This window comes from Dromiciops gliroides, chromosome 3 (assembly GCF_019393635.1).
Source record: "Dromiciops gliroides isolate mDroGli1 chromosome 3, mDroGli1.pri, whole genome shotgun sequence".
In the NCBI taxonomy this organism is placed as follows: domain Eukaryota; kingdom Metazoa; phylum Chordata; class Mammalia; order Microbiotheria; family Microbiotheriidae; genus Dromiciops; species Dromiciops gliroides.
The window spans coordinates 307,170,233-307,196,334 of NC_057863.1; the positions used below are offsets into that span (position 1 = coordinate 307,170,233).

General features: G+C 36.9%; 1 protein-coding gene across 3 annotated transcripts in view; it reads right to left on the reverse strand.

The window, feature by feature from the left end:
• The window catches only part of SENP7 (SUMO specific peptidase 7), a 183,821-nt gene that overhangs the window by 70,370 nt on the left and 87,349 nt on the right, over positions 1-26,102 (reverse strand). For all 3 annotated transcript variants that reach the window (XM_043992005.1, XM_043992004.1, XM_043992006.1), the window contains exons 5-8: positions 24,781-24,978; positions 16,362-16,556; positions 4,843-4,961; positions 1,179-1,360 (exon numbers count right to left, since the gene is read on the reverse strand). In XM_043992005.1, coding sequence (XP_043847940.1) covers positions 1,179-1,360; positions 4,843-4,961; positions 16,362-16,556; positions 24,781-24,978 — 694 coding nt within the window. The remainder of the gene's footprint in view (positions 1-1,178; positions 1,361-4,842; positions 4,962-16,361; positions 16,557-24,780; positions 24,979-26,102) is intronic.

The window sequence follows — 26,102 nt, forward strand, 5'->3', positions numbered from 1 at the left end:
CTATTTAAATTAGTCTATCCATGCTAGACATGAATTTCATATCTGCTTTGGTATAGAAGGAAGGGGAAAGAATAGCCAAAGGGAAGAAAGCACAGAATAAATGGGGGGGGGGGGAGATAGCTCTAGCACTGTTCACAAGGCCTTAATAAAAGCTAGCTCTGTGTGTCTCTGAGTCTTTTCTCCTTCTTTAGTTCAATATCTAGGGAAAAAAGCAAGATATAAAATACTGTAAATAATCACACATCAGAAGATTTGTATAATTTTATGACTTAGGGATACTCAGCATGTTAACAAAACAGTTAACAAAAAAGAACTATGATCAAGACAACTAAAAGCAACTCACTAAAATGTTTCCAAAGAGTTACAGTAAGCTTCCATTTTCCTGATGCCAAACCAATCAGAAAGATCAAGCAGCTCAGTTGGTTTGGGTTTGTATTTTTATCAAATAAGAAACAAATAACAAGTAAACATGCATGTGTAAGGAAAATATAAAAAAAACTAATTCTAAGCAAAATTAGTCAGTACAAAGTCATTTCAATTTCTAACACCTTTTGGAGGTATAGTAATGTATAATGATAAATAATATAAATAATGATGTTTGAGAGGTACCACAAGACACTCAAGTATCTTCTAAAATCATTAAGGAAAAACAAAATCTTTCCAGTATAGTAGTTTGGATGCTGTGTGTTTTCTGGATGTGATTTCTTCACTTGTCACAATATCCAAATAAATAGTACATTCTATTATCAGAATATTAAGGACACATGGAAGTAAGAAATATAATTCTATATTGTGAAATTACAGCACATGAATACAGAGTAAAGTGGGAAATAAGGCAAATAATAAAAGCAGATAGAGGCAACATAAGACAGTAAATAGAAAGCTGGCCTCTGAACCACACATTCATTGGCTGTGTGACTATGTGGCCCTGGGTAAGTCACTTAACTTCCCAGTGTTCCATACAACTTTCTAGGATTATATATTGCCAAGAAGGTGCTGATCCATAGGAACAGGAGCTTCCTAAACCAATGAAATCATAGAACCAGTAAAGACAGATTGATAGATCATAGAATAGATGAACAACAGGTTTGGAAGTCTTTTATTGAAATTTTTACCAACCATAATTTAACAATATTAATATTGCACATATTAGACCCACCTAAATCCTATAAACTTACTGACTGCAATGTTGATTCCTCCAGAAAGGGAGTATTACTATATTCAAGGACATGACTTCTAAGTCTTTTCTTTGACTTCTTGGCAGTTGAACAGGATACCATTTTTGAATCAGAATATGTGTCTTCTTGGTTTCTTCTCTCCTCTTCCTGATGTTCACATTCTCTATTTCCAGTATTAAAGTCTTAAAAAGCAAAAGAGGCATAAATGTGGCCAAAATAATGTGACTATTGTGGAAATTTGTTTAACATGATTATACATGTATAACTTATATCAGATTGCTTGCTGTCTTCAGGAGGGAAAAGGGAAGGAATGAGGTGAAAATTTGAATGCAAAATTCTTATAAAAATGACTGTTGAAAACTATCTTATATGTTAATTTGAAATTTTTAAATACTATTAAGTATGTTGTATTCAAACTTCATTAAAACAGAAGTTTTTTATTTAGCTGCAGTGTATCTTCAAAGAATAACCAATGGAGGAGCAGAAAACTACAAAAGAAGATATTTTGATGTTTCCAGAACAATGACTAACAGTTGATGCCTATAATAATTCATCTTAACTTTTTTATGTGTCAGGGACCCTTTGGGCAGTCCAGTGAAATCTTTGGACCCTTTCTCTGAATTGTGGTGTTAATGCAGAAGATACACTGGATTGAAAAGGAAACCATTATTAAAATATAGTTATCAAAGTACTTAAAAAAAACAACTTTATGGATGCCAGGTTAGGTAACTCCTGCTATATTTTCCCTACTGTATTTGGTTGCAATATAAAATAACATTAAGAAAATCAGGCATATTTATATATTTCTTAACATGTGATTCTCTGGAATTTTATAAATTTATTTTCTCTTTGGAAAATAGTTAATAAGGGTCAGAGTAAAAATATCAGCTCTTATAGGTAGCAAAAAAAGCAGCATGTCTAAGTAGCATAAATTAGGTTGATAATTCACAAAGCATCACATAAACACTTCACAGTTTGTTTCTACTCAGTACTGATGAAGCCCTTTTAATTTTACATGCCCCATTAACCTAGGCATGAAGATCAAAAGTCATTTGGGGAAAAAAATATCTTTAAAACCCAGAAATTTAAAAAACACAAGCATGAAGAAAAACACTTTAAATGTATCCAACCACTGGCCTCCAACCTCTTTCCCTTTCAGTAACCTTTCATTAGCCTCAAGTGGGTCAACCTGCATCAGCCTTTGATCACTTCCATCTGACCCTTGATCTCTGTTGACATGCACTGATTCAGCCTTGATCCCTGTTTCCTGAATTTATCTTTGACCCAATTCTTTCTCCACTACTCCACAAGTCAACTCCCACCAAACATCAAACCCACCCACCTCACACTGCTCCCTGACCAGACCTTCCTGCTCCTGCTTACTGTGAAATAAAATTACTAGGCCTCATAGGCCCATCACCACCATCTTTTACAAGCTGTACCTAAAATAAGGCCTTTAACAGTCTAATCACCTTTTTTCCTTCAACAACATTCTCTACAAGCACCAATACTCTCCCTGGACTCATTCCTCAATTTTTAGTACATCCAAATTTCCTCATAAATCTCCCCAACCCAGTGCTTCTGAACCTTGGACTGCCAGTATACAAAACAGCCTTCCCCAGTGCCAACCCCCTCAACCCTACTCCCCCCTCAATGTCCCACTCAGATCTATCTACCCCTTCCACTGTACTCTCTGGAATTCTATCTCCACAATTAACAAACTTGTTTCATCTTCCCTTTTCCTTTCTCACTCATCCCATCTTCTCATACTCACCAAGACACAGTTCCCTGCTGATGACAAAAAAAAAATCCCCAGATACCTTTTCCAATACTGTAAGCTTCCATTATATACTGAGTGTATTTTTGTTCATAGTTCACTCATCACTGGTCAAGGTGGAAGAGTCAAAATACTCCTCCTGCTTCTACCTCTGGACTCTTCACCTGCCACCATCTCTCAGCAACCTCTCTTCCTTTGAGGTTCACCTAATCCAAATTTATCATCCAATCCAAATCCTGATGGACCCTGAAGAATTACCTTACCTTCCTCCATGAATTTTTTGCAGGGCTCAATGTTTCTCTCCACCCAAACGCCTGTCTTCATACAACAGGATGTCAGTATACTGATGCTCCCTCATACATGTGATCTTTCCAGTTCTTTAAACTACTCAGTCCCCATGACCTACTGTTCCATACTCTATTTCAGCTACGCACAGAGATGGCCATACTCTCATTCTTGTTATTACCCACAAGTGATCTACTTCCATGTTTATGAACTCCAAAAGTCTATGATCTGATCATAATCTTTTATCATTCCATCTTTCCTTATGCCTTCTTTGAAACCCCTAACACTGTTCTTTGTCCTCACTGGACTTCTTCAGTTCTTTCATAGACCATCCAATACCCCTGCTATTGGCTATACTTTCCTTTTTCCCTTTCTAGACCCATTGATGAATCAGTTCAATTCTATATTATCTTTTCCTCTTCAGTCGTTTGTGCCCTTCTTCTACTGCCAACCACACCGTGCTAAAACACGACCACCGATACTCATTCCAGTTCACATGCTGCTGAGCAGAGCTAGAGGGGAAAAATCACAAAACCATGCTAGCTGGGCCCTCCATAGATGTGGTACAAAATTTCAACACTGCAGTAAGGTGATCCTTTTTAATGCCTTCATCATCAATGTGCCTTCCCATATAACACAGAAGCTATTCTAAACCTATTTATTTCTCCTCAAGCTTCCAATGATACCCCACCCTCTGTCTGCTGAAGACCTTGCCTCACACTTCAGTGAAAAATATTGAAGCTATTTGCTGAGAACCCACTCTTCTTCCTTCCTTCTCATCTCACATCACCATATGTATTTCCCCACTATTTCCTCCTTTATACCTCCTTGAAAAGAGAAATCGTTAAACAATTTCTTGAACTTGTCCTTTTCAATTTTCTCCACCAAACTGCCCTCTCTACAATTCCTCTGCACTCCTCCAATCTTCAATCTTTCCTTCCCACTACTGGTTCCTTCCCTGAGGCCAACAAACATAACTATGTCTCCCACATACTTAAAAAACCTTCAACTGATGTCCTCTCCCTGCTATCTATCATACTATATCTCTCCTTTCATTCTCTGTTAAACTCTGTGAGACATGTACTCTTCTCTTCCCTCAACAGTCTTCTCTTCTCCACATCCTCTCCTCTCATTCAGTGCTAAGCCCTTAGCAATCTGACTTCTGACCTCATCATCCAAAGGAAAATTTGCTCCCTCCAGAGTTACCAGGATCTATTAATTGGCAAATCTATGACCTTTTCTCAATCTTCAAACATCTTAACCTCTCTGCAGCCTCGAACATTGTTGATCACTGGATTTGGGGATACCAACTATCCTATCAGGATAATATAGCTCATGGATATAAACCCTTTAAAAAACCCTAAAATATAAGATTCAAATTTAACTTTGTTAAGTAGTTACTAAGTTGAGAAACTTGTCTTTATTTTAAATTAATTCAGTGGTCCTTCCTAATATTTTTCATAATGACAATTATCCTTTAGCCTACTGTGCAATTTAAATAGAAGAAAATATAAAATGTTTGCTTTTAAAATAAAAATCAAGTTACTGGAAATGCAATAAGCAGAAATTCAAATTTTAAAGAGCTTTGTATGGTTTACAAACCTTTTGGTTCTGTATCAGACCATCTTACAAGAGAACTGTCATCAATTCTTTCTTTTTCTTTAGTTAGTTCACCTTGCTTTGCAAAACTATCACTTGGATTCTTCTGGGACTGTGAACACCTGAAAAACAGAATTATGCTGATTCTAAATTCTCTTCAAGCCTGGATGAATATGGAAGCAGTGTGGTGCATAAGTGGAAAATTTGCTAGACTTGGAGGCAGAAAACCTGGGTTCAGATCCTGTCTCTTACTCTGTAATTAGTCAGTGAGCAAGTCGTGTTCATCTCCCTGGGCCTCAGTTTTGTCATTCGTAAAGTGAAGGGTTTGAACCAAATTATATATAAAGTACTCCCCAGCTGTACATCTATGATACTATGTTGTTTGCCCTTCATTCTTGAAGAGGACCACGACTTTGGGAAGTGATGTAATGACTTGCGATGAATTGGACTTAAGTGAGGGAGGATAGTTTCACTCTCTCCTCCAGAGCCATCTGGATCCAGTGGCAAAATATAAATCAGGGTGACTGGAAATGCCCCTGAATATTTGAGTCAATCAGGGTTAAGTGACTTGCCCAGGGTCACACAGCCAGTAAGTGTCAAGTGTCTAAGGCTGGATTTGAACTGACATCCTCCTGACTCCAAAGCCAGTGATCTATCTACTGTACTACCCAGCTGCCCCTATGACTAAGCAACACACTGAAGTAATTATATAAGAGGGTTGGTGGACTAGCCCAATAGTGGTCATCAGTGGCACCTTCCACAGTCTCTCATAGATCTTAGGGATAAGTAGTAAGTAGGTTGGGTTAGGGGGAAGAGGACAGGGAATTATCCAGAAAGGAGACTATGTTTTTTCAGTCTTCAAGAATCCATGATCTCACACACAAAAGCTTCAAGTTTATTTCTGGCAGTGTAACAAATACAACTAAAGTAGATAATAAAGAAGCTTTTACTGCAAACCTTGGTTGGTTTTATTGCTTTCAAAATCAAGTTCAATTGAATACTATTAAAATTACTGAAGAAGCAGTCAGTGAAGATAAAGATGTGACAGCTAAAGAGGTTTTGAAGAAAATCATTGAAGAAACTGATAAACAAATTGTTAATGTGGATCAAACAGGCTTATTGGTTTGGAAAAGAATGCCTTTCAGAACTTATATTTCTAAGAAAGAAAAATCACCTGGACTTAAAGTGTCTAAGAACTGCCTAAGACATTTATTGGAAGGTAATGCAAAAGAGGATTTTGAATTTAAATCAATGCTTGTTTATCAGTCTCAAAATCCTCACACTAGAGGTGAGAGGCTACAACCAGTAGCTTCCAGTTGTTGGGTGTTTTTTGGTGATCAAATAAGAAAGCACAGTTGCCTAAAGCTATTTTTGAAAACTAGTTTTTAAGTTTGGTTAGCCCAGCTGTTGGAAAATATTGCAGCGACAACAATATAACATTTAAAGCATTACTGATTTTAGATAATGCCCAAGGTCATCCAATTATACAGTTCACTGTATAAGAATGTGAGTATACAAATTTACTGAGATGTGGAAGAAAGAGTAAAAAGATCAGTGTACACAGCTAAATATTTTAAATGACAATAATAACATTTTCACCACATCATCAATAAAGGCTTCGTTTTGGGCACAATATTTCTTAATTTTTAAAATTGTTCTCTCTAACCATTCAGTTACTTCAGAAAAAAATTTAATCAGAAATCCATTTTATTATTTCTTTCTGTTATGTTAATAAACAGATTAAAAAACTTGGGGGGGGCGGCAATGAGGGTTAAGTGACTTGCCCAGGTTCACACAGCTAGTAAGTGTCAAGTGTCTGAGGCCAGATTTGAGCTCAGGTACTCCTGAATCCAGGGCCGGTGCTTTATTTACTACGCCACCTAGCTGCCCCAAAAAACTTTTTTTAAAAAAAGGTGGCATCGGAGCAGCCAGGTGACGCAGTGGATAGAGCACCGGCCCTGGAGTCAGGAGTACCTGAGTTCAAATCTGGCCTCAGACACTTGACACTTACTAGCTGTGTGAACCTGGACAAGTCACTTAACCCCAATTGCGCCCCCCACACACACACACACACACAAAGGAGGCATCATTTTGGCAACTTATAAATGATGCACTTTTTAGATTGGATTTTGTAATTCACCTATAATTTTAAAATTCTATCTACATAAATCTTTGTCTTTGTTGATGATCAAATTAAAAGTTACTTTTCAAAGCCAGTACAACAACAGTAATACAACAAGACAATTGGGACATGTCCTTGAGTTTGTTGTAATGATCTGTCTTAAGAGAAGCAGCTTATTTTTCCTGACTTAGTCCACTGAAGGATTCGTTTACTTTTTAACCTGAAGAATGCTGATTCCCCCAATAGAATGTAAGTTCTATGAGGGCAGGGATTGCTTCATTTTTGTCTTTGTATCCCCAGTACCTTGAATGACAAGACATCTGCCACACAGAAAGCACTGAAAAATCCTAACTTAGCTCTAATTTATGTATCACTTTAAGGTTTGCAAAGTGTTTCAATATATTATCTCATTTGAGCCGCCTCCCAGAAGTGCTATAAGGGAGATGCTATTATTATTCTCATTTCACAGATAAGGAAACTTTGAGACTGACTCAGAATCACACAGTTACTAAGTATCTAAGTCAGGACTTGAATCCAACATTTCCTGGCTCCAAGTCTAGTGTTGTATTTACAAAGCCACATACAATAAACTAGTATATAGAGTGACAGATTTCCTTAGATGGAAAAGTTGTAGAGGAGTACCACCAACTGGCATCACTGGAAGCATCACCCCATACTGATTAAATCATGGATCTTTGAAAATACTAAAGGAATCTTGTGCTTTTTTTATACTAAGACCTTTCCAAAAGTAGAGTACATGTTGCATGACCAAAAAGGATAACACATAAATATAATTAATTCCCAAAGGAGTGACCCATACCCAAATGGAGACCCATATCCTTTGATAATACCATAGCTGCACTGGTCCTATCAAAAAGATCTGATGACAAGAGCTCTAAGAATGGATGTATCAGTGGGTGCCAAAAGGACTTCATGCCAATTGATGGCTACAGTGAACATGATTTCTTGCAACAGTCTATCTTGCTGCAGTCACAAAAAGAGAACATGTGGGGGGCCTGGCTGGATCTGATTAATACGTTTGGCTCTTGTGCGACATAATACTATCTGGTTGGCATTGAGATAAGCTGACTTGGGGCAGCTAGGTGGCATAGTGGATAAAGCACTGGCCCTGGATTCAGGAGGACCTGAGTTCAAATCCAACCTCAGATACTTGAGACTTACTAGCTGTGTGACCATGGGCAAGTCACTTAACCCTCATTGTCCCCCTCCCCCCCCAAAAAAGGAATGAGATAAGCTGACTTGCACGATATGGCCATTAATATGAAACAAACAAAAAAAAATCTACCAGGGCAGCAAAACTTATACCCGATCTAATGATGGCTTTTTACTGACTACTGACATCTATGCAAGGTTAAGGAAGGGTTGCACTCACAGCCCCATAATTTTTTATTTAAACCTGGAACTGATCATCTGAGTCCTGATAAAAACAGGACCAGAGTATGAGATGTAAGGCAAGTGAACTGATGTCTTTGCATACACAAACAAACTAGCCATAGTGGCTCTTACCTTGGACACTCTTGATAAAATGTTGAACATGAGCAAGGTTGCTACATGGGCAAGATTACATTTTAATGGATAATAAACCCAAAAGATTCCAGCTATTGGGGAAAGACCTCACTATCTGATAAAAACTGCATGGAATACTGGAAAGTAGTCTGGCAGAAAGTTGGCAAAGTCTAATACCTTACACCAGTTCAAGATGGATAAACAAATTAGACATAAAGCATATCATAAGCAAATTAAGGAAAAATAGAAAAAATACCTTCCATATTTGTGGATAAGAGAAGAGTTCATAACCAAACAAGAGAGAGAGGAACATAATAGGTAAAATGATTCATTTTTATTACATATACAATGATATAAATTTTTGTACAAACAAAAGCAATGCAGGTAAAATTAGGAGGAAAACTTGAAGCTGAGGGAAAATTTTACAGCAAGTTTCTTGATAAAGGCTTTATTTCTCAAATATATAGGGAACTGAGCTAACTTTATAAAATAAGAACCATTCCCCAATTGATAAATGGTCAAAGATTATGAAAAGAAGTTTTCAAGAGAAGAAATCAAAGCTATCAATAATCATATTAAAATGCTCTAGATCACTAATAATTAAAGAAATACAAATTAAAACTCTAATATACCAAGAGGTTGGGGAATTGAAAGCCTATAGTGTTTTAGGGGAAATGAACATACATATTAATGTCCTCTAGTATGAGGGTGGTTCCAAAGGTTTGTCATGCCGGGTGGGAGTGGGGATAAGCTCCCACTCTCTATAAAATGCTCCAATGGCATGCGTCTCAAATAGCCTCTGACAACTGAAGCCCAACTCCTGGCCTTCTCGTGGGGGAACTGTTTCCACTAACAGGAGAAGGGGCAAAGGCGAGTCACTGGCGCCTTAAAACCAGTCGCTTCAGGCAGGTGGGGCTCATTAGCCTTGGCAGGCAACCCACCTAAGGGAAGGAACCCTGATTTTAAACCTCCGCTGCCTTGCAGCTACACCCATATATAGGAAAGGCTTCGGGAGTAAACCCTGAGGAAAAATCAGGAGTTCGGAGTCCCTTAGGCGCATGTTGGACGTCACATCCCTCTGGCAACTTCTGCGGCAGCACTGGTGCCAAACTGTATTGGCTCTGCCTCTCCTTTGGATCCACCAATGTCACGGAGAGGGAAAACCTGCTGCATTGGGCAACAGCTTGTTTTCCATATTGATCTGCCCAGGCCAATGCCCTGGAGAGGACACTCCAGCTACTCCTCATGGGGTAGATACAACACGGGACGTGGCAGTTACTGGTTATAAGTCACTCAGGAGCTGTGGCTCCTGTATCGGACTGCACAGCTGTGGCCTGTGGCTCTTCAAGGGGCTGATCCATGGTCGTCCATGACTGGTGGAGGCCTACTACTACTAGTATGAGGATGCTAAACACCTTAAGAAAGGAAAGAGCCAGAAGAGAATTGCCACCAAGATCTAGATGGGGTAACAGCTGAATAGAGGGTAAACCTTGAAGGAGAACATGTTGCTGAGTAATGATGGTCTGGGAGCAGAAGAGGAAAACAATGAATATGCCTACTCCTCTTCTTAGTCCAGTGTGTCAGGGTACATGAAGAAAGGTATATTCATAACTGAGGAGAATGGCCAGAAAATCAGATGTCTTCAGGGGTGAGCCAGGTCTTCATAAATGCCAGAAAATGGAAGGAACACAAGAGGAAGATGCCCAAGATGAAGGGAAATTTATTAACAATAGAATGAATATTGCAGAGTATACAATGGAAGGGACAGACAGAGCTGGACTGGGATAGGGCTGAGACATATAGGGGTGAGGAAAATGGGAGCAGTAGCAGAGGAGAGAGCTAGTTTTTGCTCAGCAAAAGTTCTGCATTATCAGGATTGGGAGAGGAAGACATGGAAGCTCACTAACCACAAAATAGTACCTTTTGATTGGGGCTAGGTTCCTCAAGAGTTATCTGAATGACAAAAAGCAACTTTGTTCTCTTCCAAGCACTAGGGAAGAAAGAAAATTGGGCCTGTTGTAAGTGGACCTTCCTATACGAAGTCCTGAGTATAAAAAGTCTAATATCTGAGTATTTGGTCCTCACTAGAGAACCTAAATGTTTAAGGTGTAAGGGTGCAGTAACTACACTTTTATCCTAGAAATGAGAGGAATAGAAGTGAGAATCAAGTAAAGGCATTGAGAAGTGAGGTACAGAGGTTAATTAGACCTCACTGAGTAATAAAAAATACAATATAATGTATAAAAAACAAGACTTGCCTAATTGTTGACTTTCATTAATTGCACAAATTTTCTCTGCAAGAATTGTATTTTCAGAGTAAAAAGCCATTGCTTATATATGGAATTCCAGACCAAGAGATTGAAAACCAAACCTAACCTCTGACAGATAGAACGCTCTCTTTTATGATAATTTTAATATAATAAGATTGCTATCTTTTTTGGTCTTTGACTAATTGTGAGTTGTTTTACTCTCTCAAAATAAAATAGTATAGTTTATCAATCAGACTAAAATTTATAACTAAAAACATACCAGTCAGAAATTATTTTACATAAATGTTAAGAAATATTCTTTTAAAAGCCAGAAACATTTTCTATACTTGTACTAATAATTTGTTCCAAAAGAATAAAAAGAAAATTAACCCACACAAAAATAAAAAACCATTACAAAGTCAACAGAGAGAAAATAAAATATGGAAATCCTTCATTTTCTATTTTAAAGCTTTGGGCTCCCTCTACTGAAAATCCGTATAATTATATTAATGAAATTTAAAACAACAGTTTGAATTTCTTTCATTAAATAATCAATTAACATTACTTGCCTAGCAACTAAAAATAATACAAAGAGCTATTTTAAAGTAAAATTCTTTAAATCTTCACAGCTGTTACCATATACAAATAATGTTTTCAAAAAATAGTTCTCATCCACATTTATCTATGTAACTTAGTATGCAGTTAGAATTTGCTTTCTTAGGGAAAAGCTAGTTTAAAATTAGAAATATTTTTCTTCTTTTATAACATGACTAATGCAGAAATACGTTATATATATATATATATATCAGATTACCTGCTGTCTAGGGGAGGGGAGAGGGAGGGGAGGGAGGGAGAAAAATCTGAAATTGGAAAGCTTATACAAACAAATGTTGAGAACTAGCTTTACATGTAACTGGAAAAAAAATACTTTTATCAGAAAAAAATTAGAAATATTTTTAAAAGAACCTAACAAATAGTACAAATCATGATCAGTTTAACTCTAATAAGCATTTACACATAGCTAAAGAGAAGTTATCTGTATTTGCTATAAGGAACATTTCTCAAATGGTAGGGTCCAATGAAGGATGAAAAGAGCAATACTCCATAGGGTCCTACAGTGTAATCTGGGTTAGCATTTCCTAAATCACTACATCAAGAAGGTTAGGCTTAAAAGGCATTGAAACTATCTTTGAAATTTGATCTAGCCAGGTCAATAGCTCAGATTCCTGGTCACTGAGTAGAAAAGCCAGCACAAGAAGCATCCCAGGGACTCTTCCCAAAAGCCTAACACTGGCAGACCAGGGAAAACTGAAGGTCATATGGGGAGAAAAGCTAGAGATTGAAAGTTTTTCAATTTAAAAAAAAATTTTGAACTTATCAAATGAGCAATTCCATATAGGCAGCAGTAGAGAGGAAGTTGTACATTATTATATTGCAGATGTCCATCATATATAGTTTGCTTTTCTTTTTAAATATATACATAATAAGTATGTAATTTTGTCTTTTTAAATAATATAATATGTTACTTTCTGAGTTGTCTTGAGTCAGTGATTCATTCCACCCTTCTACTAATGTAAAGAGGAAGGCCTTCAGATGCAAAATTAACAGTAGAATCTTAGGCTTGAACAGTTCGATTTGATAAGACAATAAAAATAAAGAACTTGCAGGATTGTCAAATTTAAACAGAAAGGATCCCTCTGTGCAGCCTATTGGCTTAGAAAACCACAAATTAACATTATCTATATTTTACTGATTCTATTAAAGATTTTCCAATTGCATTTTAATCTGGTTCAGCTGCAAGGACTATAGACTGAATTTAACACCTATATTTTCCAATATAACCTGCATTTCTATTTTAGTCCTACTCATCTGCATAAAACCTCGAAAGTGTTACATATAACAAGTTGGCTTTGAAAACTTCCTATTCATGGCCTTTGACCATTTATTTATAGGAAAACGGCTCTTAATCTTATAAATTTGAATCTCTTCCTCATATACCTTGGAAATTGTACCTTTGTCAGAGAAATTTGTTGCAAAGATTTTTTTTTCCAATCACCTATTTCCCTTCTAATTTTTACCCCATTAGATTTGTTTGTTGCAAAACCTTATATAATCAGGGAAGCTAGGTGGCACAGTGGATAAAGCACTGGCCCTGGATTCAGGAAGACCCAAGTTCAAATCCAGCCTCAGACACTTGACACTTATTATAACTGTGTGACCCTGGGCAACTCACTTAACCCTCATTGCCCCACCAAAAAAAAAACCCACAAAACCCACAAACCTTATATAATCAAAATTATCCATTTTATCTTGTAATACTATCATTTATTTAGCCATAAGCTCTTCCCTTATCCATATATCCAAAAGATAATTTCTTCCCTATTCCTCTAATTTATGTATGATGTGACATTCATAAGTTAGACAATTTCAAAGGAAAAAATCCAAGTTATCAACAATCATGAGAAAAAAATAGTCTATATCACTAACAATTATAGAGATGCAAATTGAGGGACTACTTCACACATATAAGACTGACAAAGATAACAAAAGAAGAAAATAACAAATGTTGCAGGAGTTTTGGGAAACTAGATGCACTAGTTCACTTTTGATATAGCTGTTAATTGTTCCAGCCATTCTGGAAAGCAATTTGAAACTATACCCCACAAAAGTCACTAAATTAATACATAATATTTGAACCAGCTATACCACCACTAGGCCTAAAATTTAGAGAAATAAAAGAAAGACAAATAGTTTTAATATACACAAAAATATTCATAGCAATTTTTTCATGGTAGACAAAAATTGGAAACTAAGGGGATGTCTTCCTATGGGCAATGGTCAAAAAATATGTGGTATATGAATGTAATGGAACATCATTGTGTGCATCCACACTAGCTAGAGTTCTCTAGGCTGCACTTAGGACTTGCTTTACTTCTCCCCTTTTCCATTCCTTTTACTTGTTGTCCTCCCCCTCCCCCAATAAAATGTAAGCTTCTTCAAGGGAGAGACTGTGTTTCTTTCTACTTGTTGCTGTATTCCTAGGAACTAGCAAATTGTTAGGCATATAATATTTATTAATACTAGTTGACTTGCTGATATTTAAGCTATATAGGGAACTAATAGTTATATAAAACCAGAGCCATTTCCCAATAGATAAGGAGTCAAAAGATACAAAAGTTCTCAAAAGAACTGCAAACTATTATTAACCATATGAAATATTATTCCAAATCACTAATAAAAGAAATGCAAATGAAAACAACGGAGACTTTATCACATAGCTATAAAATAGGTAAAAATTATTTTTTTAAATGCAAATAAATAATGTTGGAGGGGTTATAGAAAGACAGACACACTAATGCACTGTTGGTGGTGCTGTAAATTAGTCCTACCACTCTGGAAAGCAATTTGAAATACTAAAATGTTCATATGCACTAACCAAGAGATGTCACTGCTAGGCAGTTACCCTAGGCTATTTTTGACCCTAGTGAGGTCAAAAATAGAAAGAAGCAACATTTTTTATGCTATTAAAAGCAAAGTAAATGTCAATTGATTGGAAAATGACTAAACACATTCAGGTACATTATTCTAAGCTAGGCCTGACTAAGGCCTGCTCTCTGATAGCTTAAGTCTGATAGCGGAACAAAATGACACACTTAAAGGATATGTAACAGTTAATAGAACATTACTATACTGTAAGAAGTAATGAATACAAAAAAATTCAGAAGTATATTACGTTCTAAAGAGTGAAATAAGCAGAATCAAGAAAACAATACATAATGACTACAGCAAAGTAAATGGAAAAAAACAAAAAACCTAAGACTAACTGGGCAATTATAGATGCCCACCTCAAAAGCCTTGATAAACAATGTCCCCTAAGAGGGGATAAGAAAATGTCCCTTCCTCTTGTTTCATTGAAGAGATGGGTAACTAAGAGTGTAAAACACTGGATATACTGTCAACCTCAGTTGATGTATTGCTTAACTTTGCTGAATTGCTTTCTTTTTAAAAATTCTCTTTTAAAAGAATTTTTTTGTTAGAAAAAATGGATCACTAGGTAGGAGAGCAGGAAGGGATATATTCAGAAATGAGGATGATGAAAAAATAAAATATATTAATTTTCAAACTTAAGTTGTATAGGGTAAAAAAAGAATTAAGATCTTTCAGGGTTTTTGTTTGTTTTTTTGCAGGGCAATGAGGGTTAAGTGACTTGCCCAAGGTCAACACAGCTAGTAAGTGTCAAGTGTCTGAAGCTGGATTTGAACTTAGGTCCTCCTGAATCCAGGGCCGGTGCCTTATCCACTGCACCACCTAGCTGCCCCTGAATTAAGATCTTTCAAAAAATGAAATGGGGAGCAGCTAGGTGGTGCAGTAGATAAGGCACCGGCCCTGGATTCAGGAGGACCTAAGTTCAAATCCAGCTTCAGACACTTGACACTTACTAGCTGTGTTGACCTTGGGCAAGTCACTTAACCCCCATTGCCCTGGGGAGGGGAGGAAAAAAAAAGATGAAATGGACTTTTTTGGGGTGAGGAGGTGGGGCAGATAAGGTTAGTGAGTTTTCCATCATTGGAAGCCTTCCAGCAAAGGCTAGATGGCTTCTTGTAAATGTTGTAGATGGGATTTATGATTTTGGTAAGGATTTTTATTCAATTAACTCTGTGTTTCTTTCAACTCTTAAATCTGTTTAATCTCACTAAATATGACTCAGAATGGTGGTATATTTTCTCAACAGAAAAAAGAGGTGCACTAATGTAATCTGAATTGAAGTAACAAATTTGAAGTTATATTTTCTGTTAATTTACGTCAAAGTCATAATAACTCACATTTCTATAGTATTTAATAGTTTATAATGTACCTTTACATATATTATCTTAAATGATCTCAATAATCTTATGGGAGAGTAATTCTCACACTACATAGGAAGAAACTAAGACTGAGATGTTGAAAGACCTTTTCAAAGCTGCATGGCAAATAAATGACAATTAGGACTAAAATAAATTTAAAGAGGCAGTAATAAAAATGCAAATCAGAATTTTCCTTTAAATCACTTAGCTAGTAAAATCAATTTTAACCCCGATGAAAACTGCAATTTCTGTAGTCTAAAAGTACAAAGGTATAAAGAGAAGGCTTTGGAAATCCTTAAGAAAGGGGGAAGATAAATGAATAAAGGTTCTAACATTTTGTTAACCAGGTCTTTTCCCTCTACTTCTCCCTTTCACACCCATTATTCTTATTTGGCTACTATATCCCAAATTCCCTGTCCGGGTTTGAGTTCAAGTTTTTCCTTTCTTTGTTAATAACCCAGAGGAACTTTAGATTTTTATTTTAATTATTGCTTCTCAGACTGATCATTCTAACAAGTACTTTCTATTGTCCAAAGGTAAATCATGTATGTTATGCTAGTCAAATGGCTTTTGAAAGTGTAAATAGTCAGGGAACTGTTGCATCTGAAATCCATACAAACAAACAGGAAGAAAATTGTGCTCCCACCAGGGTAACATCACTGCTTTCCCCACCCTGGGTTCTCAACTGCTATTCAGAGGAGTTATATATCTGTGGGAGAAAAAGGAGTTTTATGAGTAAATACAATAATTGTGTTGAGTAAAATTAACTACTAAACATACCTTTCAGATATAAAAGGGCTCTTGTGAAGCTCTAGCTTTTGACAAGATTTTAGGCTGTCAACAGATGATGAAGGAAGTTGATTTGATTGCATGTTGTCAGTTTCACACAAATTTGCCTCAGTTAGAGGAAGGGTCTTTATGTATTTTCTTCCTAACTCCGTTCCCAGGACATTCATCAATATAACTTTGGGTTGCCTGTCATACACAAAATAACACACACTGTACTATACTGAAGTCCAGATGAACTTTTAATTGCATTCATGTACTTTGAGAAATTGGATTCAGACACATTTTTATCTCAACTCCAATAAGTTATAATTACTGGAAGTGACATGAAATCTCAATTGATTGAAAATTTTGTCCATATGTACACTAACTTTTAAGATTTTTGGACCTTGGTGAACAGTACATGTTTCCCCTGCAGATACAACTGGCCTTTTTAGGTAGCTGCGCAAGTTAACAGTTGGTCTGTTGTTCAAACATTCTTTGTGATAATGTGTAGCATTTAGTAGAAAGCATTTTATAAAGGAAGCAACCCAAATTACAGTTATTTTTCTTTTTCTTGGAAAATCCATTCTTTCTTAATTAGCAATTCTTTATGTTAAAAGAATCAATACAAAATAAAATTGACTAGTACTAATATTACTAGCATTTATATCATTCTACTGTCAAGTACAGAATATTCAGTCCTAATAGAAAAGCAAAGCCTGAATATGTGGTAATTAAAGGTTCTGAAAAGTTCTGAAAGTTGGTTTAACAAGTTTTTCCCCTCTCTAGTCTTTCTTCTACTCAGCTATGGAAGTGATCTTCCTACAGTGCATCCCCCCACTCAATCAACTTCAGAAGCTCCTGTTACCTCCAGAATCAACTATGAAATTCTCTTGTTTGTCATTCAGAGTTATTCATAACCTGTCCCTCTCCCCTCCGTTACCTTTATGGTCTTCTTATACCTCATGCCCTGCCTCCATCAACTCTGCTACTCAATGAAAATCTTCATCCTTGGAGCATTCCCTCTGGCTGCCCCCTGTGGCTGAGGTGCTGTCTTCTCTCCTCATCTCTTCCTCTTGGCTACCTTCGAGTCCCAGCTAAAACCCTACCTTCTACAGGAAGCCTTTCCCAATCCCTATTAATTCTAGTGCCTTCCCTCTGTTGATGATTTCCTATTCATTCTGTACCTTATTTGTACATAATTGTTTCCATTCATGTTGTCTCCCCCATTAGATTGTGAGCTCCTTTTGCCTTTCTTTGTATCCCCGGCACTTCATACGGTTCCTAGCACATAATAGGAGCTTAATAAAAGTTTTTGATTGGCTATCTGACAGGCAGAGAAATGTTAAATGACATGCCCAAGTTTACAGAGGTAGTAAGTAGAAGAAATAAGGTTTAGACATAGCTGCACTCAGGAGTATTATAGGCCCCAATGAGTCTAGCAATACTGGTAGCAGAATTTCCCCAAATTCCACACAATACCTGAATTTTGTGATTTCAAACAAAGTGGGGGAGAAGGGACAAAAGGAAGAGAATAAGCTAAAGAATAAGCTAAAGTCCAGCTGAGTCCTTGAGAATGCTTTCCTTAGGGGCAGTTAGGTGGTGCAGTGGATAAAGCACTGGCCCTGGATTCAGGAGGACCCGAATTCAAATCTGACCTCAGACACTTGCCACTTAACTAGCTGTGTGACCCTGGGCAAGTCACTTAACCCTCATTGCCCCACCAAAAAGAGAGAGAGAGAGAGAGAGAGAATGCTTTCCTTAACTGGACCACGGTGGCTGGACTTCTGGATTATACAATAGTCAAGGCTAGTCCAGATGGGAGATTTTAGAAATACTTTGACTACAGAAATCTTATGGACCCTGAGAAGGCACCTTTGGTGCCTAAGTAAACATCTAAGAACTGTTTTAACTAATCATGGTTTTTCTGGAGTGCTCATTTTCCCTGGGTTGGAACTGAATCCATAAAGTTCACAGGGGATGCTAAGTACATCATGGATGAGATTTCCAATATCAAGGCAATTTAATCTATAGGGTCAAAAACAGATTAGCCAAAGGACCTTCAGGATGTGAAAATTAGCAAGTCTAGGCACAAGTGGGTGAAGGATACTCTCATCACCTCTTACAGTGGGTAGACTAAATCATGGATGAAAGCCTCTGCCTAGATGGAACTCCATAAACCTCTTCTGGGTGATATGAATATACTGGAGCCAGTACTCCAAAAGCTACATTAGCTCTCCCCAATGTGAAACAGGCTTTCCAACAGGTAGAGCAGGAAGATGTTATCTTCTCTATGCTGATTCTCAACCTATCCTTTCCCCAACCTCTCTGCTGACCTCCAATCTAACATCTCCAACTTCCTTTCTGACAATTGGAACTAATTGCCCTATAGACTTCTAAAAATTTACATGTCTAAAATGGAACTAATTTCCCCTAAACCTTCCCCCCTTCCAACTTTCCCTATTATTGAAGAGAGCAACACAATTCTCCCAGATCCTTAGGCTTGAAACCTAGGCGTTAACCTCTACTCATCACTATCTCTCAGCCCTAATATCCAATCTATTGCCAAAGCCCGTCAATTTCATCTTTGTAACATATCTCAAATATGCCCCCTTCTCTCCTTTCATACTGCCACCACTCTAGTGCAGACTCTCATTATATCACACCTGGACAATAACTTGCTGATGGGTCTGCCTGTCTTTCTCCACTTCAATTCATCCCCATTCAGACACCAAAATGATTTTCCTAAAGCACAGCTCTGACCATATCACTCCCATACTCAATAAAACCCAGCAGCTCCCTGTTGTCTCCAGATCAAATACAAAATTCTGGTTGGTATTCAAAGCCTTTTGTGAGCTAGCTTCCTCCAACCTTTCTAGTCTTCTTACACCTTACTCCCTGACACATATTTCTCAACCCAGTGATGCTGGCCTCCTGGCTGTTCCACAAGCAAGACACTTTAACTCTTGGTTCCAGGCATTTTCCCTGGCTATCCCCCATGGCTAGAATGCTCTGCCTCTTCTATTCTACCTACTGACTTCCCTGGCTTACTTTAAGTCCCAACTAAAATCCCATCTTTCCCAACCCCTCTTAATTCTAGTGTCTTCCTTCTCTTAATTATTTCTGGTTTAAGAAATTTGTTTCTGGGGGCAGCTAGGTGGCGCAGTGGATAGAACACCGGCCCTGGAGTCAGGAGTACCTGAGTTCAAATGCGGCCTCAGACACTTAACACTTACTAGCTGTGTGACCTTGGGCAAGTCACTTAACCCCAATTGCCTCACTAAAAAAAAAAACAAGAAATTTGTTTCTGTATATTGTTTGCATGTTGTCTCCCCCATTAGATTCTGAGCCCCTTGAGGACAGGGACTGTCTTCTTTTTTTTTTACATGACTTTTTTTTTATTTGTTTTCGTTGGGCAATGAAGGTTAAGTGACTTGCCCAGGGTCACACAGCTATTAAGTGTCAAGTGTTTGAGGCCGGATTTGAACTCAGGTCCTCCTGAATCCAGGGCCAGTGCTCTATCCACTGTACCACCTAGCTGCCCCTAAGGGACTGTCTTTTGCCTCTTGTATTTCCAGAATTTAGCACACAGTAGGCACTTAGTAAATGTTGATTAATTGACTGATTGATTATTCGACCTCCAGGCTTACATCTGCCTATTGGATAACTCAAACTGGAATTAAAACTATGGAGATCTCAGAAATCTGTAACTCAACTTATTCAAAACAGAACTTATTATCTTTCCCAAAAAAAGCCTCTTTGCTTCCAAATTTCCTTGTAACTATCAAGGATAGCACTATCCTCCCAATCACCCAAGCTCACATCCTAGGTATCGCATCCTCTATTCCTCCCCCCATATCTAATATATTGCCAAGGCCCCTCACTGGGGGCAAAAAATGGAAGCCTCAGTGGACTGAAACTCCAGCCCCAGGCCTGCTCATGGTATAAAATAGAAGAGGGGAGAGGAGTGGGCCAAGTCCTTCTCAATCCATAGGTCCTATTACAACAAAAGATAAACAATAATACTGGGCCCGAAGTCAGAAAGACTCATCTTCCTAAATTCAAATCCGGCCTCAGACACTTACTTGCTGTGTGCCTTTGGGCAAGTTACTTCAACTTGCTTGCCTCAGTTCCTTATCTGTACAATGAGCTGGAGGAGGAAATGGTAAAACCACTCCAGTATCTTTGCCAAGAAAACCCCCAAAAGGGGTTGAGAAGAGTGGGGCATGACTGAAACAACTGAACAACAAATAGTACTTTACCATGAGAACACTTAAGTGTGCTTGTGTAAGTTAGTGTGAGGAGGGTTGACACGGTAGTTATTATGAAGTCATGTTATACAAGCTAGCAGGATAACACAAAGTGAACTGAAGAAGCTGATAGATGTTTGATGTGTGTGCATTGTGTGATTGATTCAGCTGAATATGGTTTTCTATTTCTCAATGATGAAATCATACATAAGTAAATTCAAAATCTGTTCTAGACTCAAATTTTTCCCTAATATATTGAGTTTTCAAAACATTATAGCAGAATTGCCTATAGCCATAAGAGTTTATGTTTATACAGCCTTTTAAAGTTTACAAAATGCTTTATTACATTATATCATTTAAGCCTCATAATGACCCTATAATGTAGGTACTAAAGGTATTATTATTCCCATTTTACAAATAAGGAAACTGAGGCTCATAGAGCTTAAGCAATTTGCCCAAGATCATCACACAACTAGTAAATGTAAGAGGTAGATTCAAACCTAAATCTTTCTAAAGCCTGCATTCCTTCTACTATACCATTAGAAAGATGGGATTGACAGGACCTGGCAATTGATTGAACATGTAGAATTAGAATGGAAGCATAAAAGATTCCTGCAAGGTTGTGAATATGTGCGACTAAGGAAAAGGTAACGCCATTAATGACACAGAGATGTTAAAAAGAGGAACAAGTTTAGGGAAAAGGATAACAAGATCACTTTTGACTTGTTGAGCTGGAGCTTCAAGAACATCCAAGTGGGGGTGTCCAGTGGGTGGTTAGTAAAACATGTTTGATGTCATGTCCCCACCCAAGAAGCTTCAGTGGTCCCCTCTTACTTCAAGGATAAAATACAAATTCCTATGTTTAGCATTTAAAAACCTGCATGATCTAGCTCCAGCCTATCATTTCCCACTGTACTCCTTCACACCCTTAAATTCTAGACAAAATAGCCTACTTACTCCTCATCATACATGATCATCATCTCCTGCTTCCTGACTTCACAAAGGCTATCTCACATGCCTGTAATACCCTACTTTCTCACTTCTGCCTTCCAGAATCTCAAGTTTTCTTCCTAGCTCACCTCAAATTACAAATGTAAACAAAAGGACCTTTCTACTTTCCCTCCAGTTGTTAGTATGTGTCAGAGAGGGGAATATGTATGGTTGGAAAAAAAAAACAGATGGTATTAATAGAAAAAACAACAACTTGGAAGACATCAGTAACTACTATTAACCATATACCTACTTTCTCATCTCTATAAACTCTCATTAACAATGATATATACATTTATTGAGGATACCCTTGATGAAAATATAAGAAAGGAAAAGGGTGGTTTTCACACACAAATTTCTAGAGCAAACTCCATTTTTACAATAATCAAACCAGTTAAAAGGTCCAAAGAATACAAAATCCCACTGTTCCTACTGTTGATTACAGAATAGCATTTAACTCTGGAGAATAAAACCCAACCTTAAAGGCTCTCCTCCAATATTATGGCTTCTATGCATGTGCTAAGATCACACAAGTATAATGATAAGGGGCATCTAGATGGCGCAGTGGATAGAGCACCAGCCCTGGAGTCAGGAGTACCTGAGTTCAAATCTGGCCTCAGACACTTAACACTTACTAGCTGTGTGACCCTGGGCAAGTCACAACCTCAATTGCCTCACTTTAAAAAAAAAGAGTAATGATAGCTACAACAACAAGTCTAAGTTTGTTCTGTTGATCAAAGAGCAATACACCACTTCTTGACTTCTTTGCCACTGCCTGCTCTGAAAACTATAATTTGCCTGTGTAATGAGCATGTTGATGGACTATTCTATTATTCCATTCACCATCTTTGTGACCTTTCAGACCAACACCTCCTTCTCTGTCCACCATCCCTTATGTATATGGTCTCTGCCATCAGAATGTAAGCCCTTTCAGTCTGGGACTCTCTTGCTATTGTATTTGCATCCCCAGTGCTAAGTACATGGTGAGTGTTTGAGCAATACTTGTAATTAATTTTCTCAATGATGCTATGACTATCAATATTAAGCAAGATATAATACAAAGATGTGTTCACCAAACACTCATGATTAGAATGGATGATGTCTTCAACACAGCCCAGACAAAAGGATTTGCTATAAATAATAAGGTCCTCCAGCTTCTTATGATGGTATCAATTTTTATAAGCAGTTGTTAGTGTTCTCTCCTTCCTCAATTTTCTTTGCATATATTTATCCATGTATATGGTATATTTCCCACCACCCCATTAGATTCTAACTAAGTTTCTTGAATGAAGGGACTACTTTTTAAAAGTAAATGTTTATTCAATGAAACAGAAATCCCAGAGTTCAACAGTAAAGGTATCAAATTTGCAGTCTCTAGACCCCTTGGCCCACATCCACTGCCCAAGCCAGGTTAAATATAATTGGGAAGTGTTTAACATAATAAAGAAAATATAGCACAAGATAATGTTAATTTGAGGTTTCCTAACTCAATATGCAACTGCAGAGCTCAGTTTCTGTTCTAATTTGACACCACTGTTCTACAGGATCTCTTCAGTAATGTCCACTGCTATTCAAAAGAGATCAACAACACACATGAATAAATCAAATGGATAAAACATGCCTGCTGTCTAGTCTGTGACACAAGATTGAGTGAACAGTGTACTTAGTTAATCCATCAATACACTTGAGTATTGATGTCTTTGTCCCAGAAATCAACAAGAAAAAAAATGGGCTAGACTGAAGCTGAGAAGGCTGGGCAATGTCTTCAGACATCTCAGTCTGTTCCTTGAAATAAAAAACCATTATCTGCTACTACCAATTTAACTCTAACGACACTATATTATTGTGAATCATGAAATGCTATAAAATCTGAGGAATGAAAATGGCAAGTGATATAAAGGGCAATGAAGAGATGCATGATGGCCATAGGCTAGCACATTACCAAAGAAAATTCCCCTATGCACCCCCTCTTTATCTTCACTTCCTGCCTTCCCTGGTTTCCTTCAATCTCAGATAAAATCCTACCTTCTATAGGAAACTTTTCTCAATTTCTCTTAACTCTAGTACTTTCGCTGTGCTGATTATTTCCTATTTATTCTACTTTTTTTTGCTTTATCATCCCAGTACCTAGCCATGCACATACTATACATATAATAAATCTTCAATGTATTGTGCCTGCATTAAGTATGAGAGGTGGAAAAAGGACTTATATCAAGATATATTTTAAAATATTTTATCCTATATGCTAAGATAATGAGTCATTCCATTATATTTACATGTCACGTAACAACTAAGCAGTTAGTAACACTACTTATGTCCTGCTATTTAACTAGAATATTCATGATTTTTAAAATATTGATAACTACATGGAAAATTCATGTTCTAATCCAAATCTCAGGTAAAAGAACATGCTTTGTCCTGGATCACCTACCTAAAGCACTAGTACTTACCTGGTGGGAGAATATCAAAATTTCAAGAAAAGTACATGAGTAAATAATTCCCCTCATGAATGCCAGATTTGCAAACCTAAATATATAAAGTGAGGACTATAACATCACAGACTGAAAATTTCCAATTTAAATTCCTAGTTTGACTTAGCCCCCTAAAATTTCTAACAAAAGGACAATTCTAATACCACGTGTTTTTTTAAAGTTAAACTAAATATAAAAGGTTTTTTTAATACCTACTTTTAACAGAGCAGATTACAAACCCAAGAAAATATGAAAAAGTCAGAGCTGATAAGGATAAATCATGCAAATTTTGAAAATATTACAATAAGGTTATGTATTATGCAACATTTAAAAGGTTAAAGTGTTAACTTGCATGTTAAATAGTTTATTTTCTATATCACATATAACCTAGCAGCAGCTAACAGATGTACCTTGCTTTATACAGGAGCGACAAAAGTTATTCTAAAGAGTTACAAATAAACTGAAATTTAGAATACGGAATCATTTAAAATTCAGTTAGGAAATATGTGTTCTAAAGAATTCCGTGGTGAATCCTTTTATAAAGTTAAGAATCACCCTCTAACTTTTGTACTTCATAAACTCTTATTTTCATTTATTAGATTTGCTTAAAGAAGGTACATCTATAAAAGCCGACTATGAGAAGCAATTTTACTTAGGAGTAAGGAACTATGTTATTTCAAGCATGGGTAAATTGAGCAAAACCATTACTGGAAAACATACCTTTCAGATAAATAAAGGCTTTGGTGAAGAGGATTTAATTTTTTCTGTATCACTAGACTGTCAACAGATGTTGAAGGCTGTGAATCTGATTGCAACTTCTTGGTATCACATAAATTAGCATCAATTCTAGGTAGATTCTTAATGTATTTTCGTCCTGAATCCGTCAATAGGACATTCGTCAACACAACTTTCAGTTGCCTGTTGTACATATAAATATATAATAAATATAGCGCTTATAATGGTATAAACATCGAATTCAACACAAAATGTGAGAAATTATGATCTCCAAGATAGAAACCTCAGTTCATTTATTAGTGAACTGCTGCATCCAACTGTTGATTATGTTGTCAAAAGCTTCTTCAATAACTCTTGGACTACCATAAAACTGAAATATGCTTAACTTAAACTGGGGTTATTTTCAGATTTTTGTCTACTATTAGATAACTATAGTCAATCCAAGTGCATATTCATAGCATGTTTCAGTTTCCATTCAAATAGTTACAATTAGAAAAGGAATATTTTTACACAGAGTTTAACACTGAAAATACAATTCAGAAGATATCATTAACAGGCATGATTTTCATTCTCCCCTGAGTTCCCTAAAATAAAATTGTTTTGCCTTTACCACTTTTGGTTTCAGAAGACTTAAAGCAATGAGCACAACAGCATATCATCTTGTAGTGAGTCAGTCTCTTTCTTCACATATATAATATGCAATTATGACAAACATTTGTTAGCAATTATGCTTCGCATACTAAGTACAGAGCACTGTAGTGTGCACTGGGGACATTCAAAATATAGATAAGAAATAGTGCCAGACCTCAAGGAACTCACAATAAATAAGAATCCCAAACTTACAGAGATAGGAGCCATGATACATGATGACTTTGGATAATTACCAAACAAAGGGCTATTTGAGATGAGGCAAAGTCTATTACAAAATGGGAAATCACAAAAAGTTTCCAAATATAAGCCACATTTAATTTGAGCTTTCAAGAATGGGAAGGAATTCCAAGAATTCATCATGAAAAGAAACTGAGAGACGACATTTCATGCACAGGAAATAGCATCAGCAATAGCACAAGGGTATGAAAGCTTGGAATATATGCAGGGGACAAAAAGGTATACAGTTTCGCTAGAAAATAGAGTACATAAAGGGTAACGATATGAAGAGAAGAAAAATGTAGGGTGAGACTAGCTGCAGAGAGCCTTGAATACCAGCAAAGGAGTTTGATCTTTACTCAGAAAGTAAACAGAAGCCAGGGAAGATTTTTTTGAACAGACGAGTGACATGACCAGATTCCTGCTTACAAAAAAAAAAA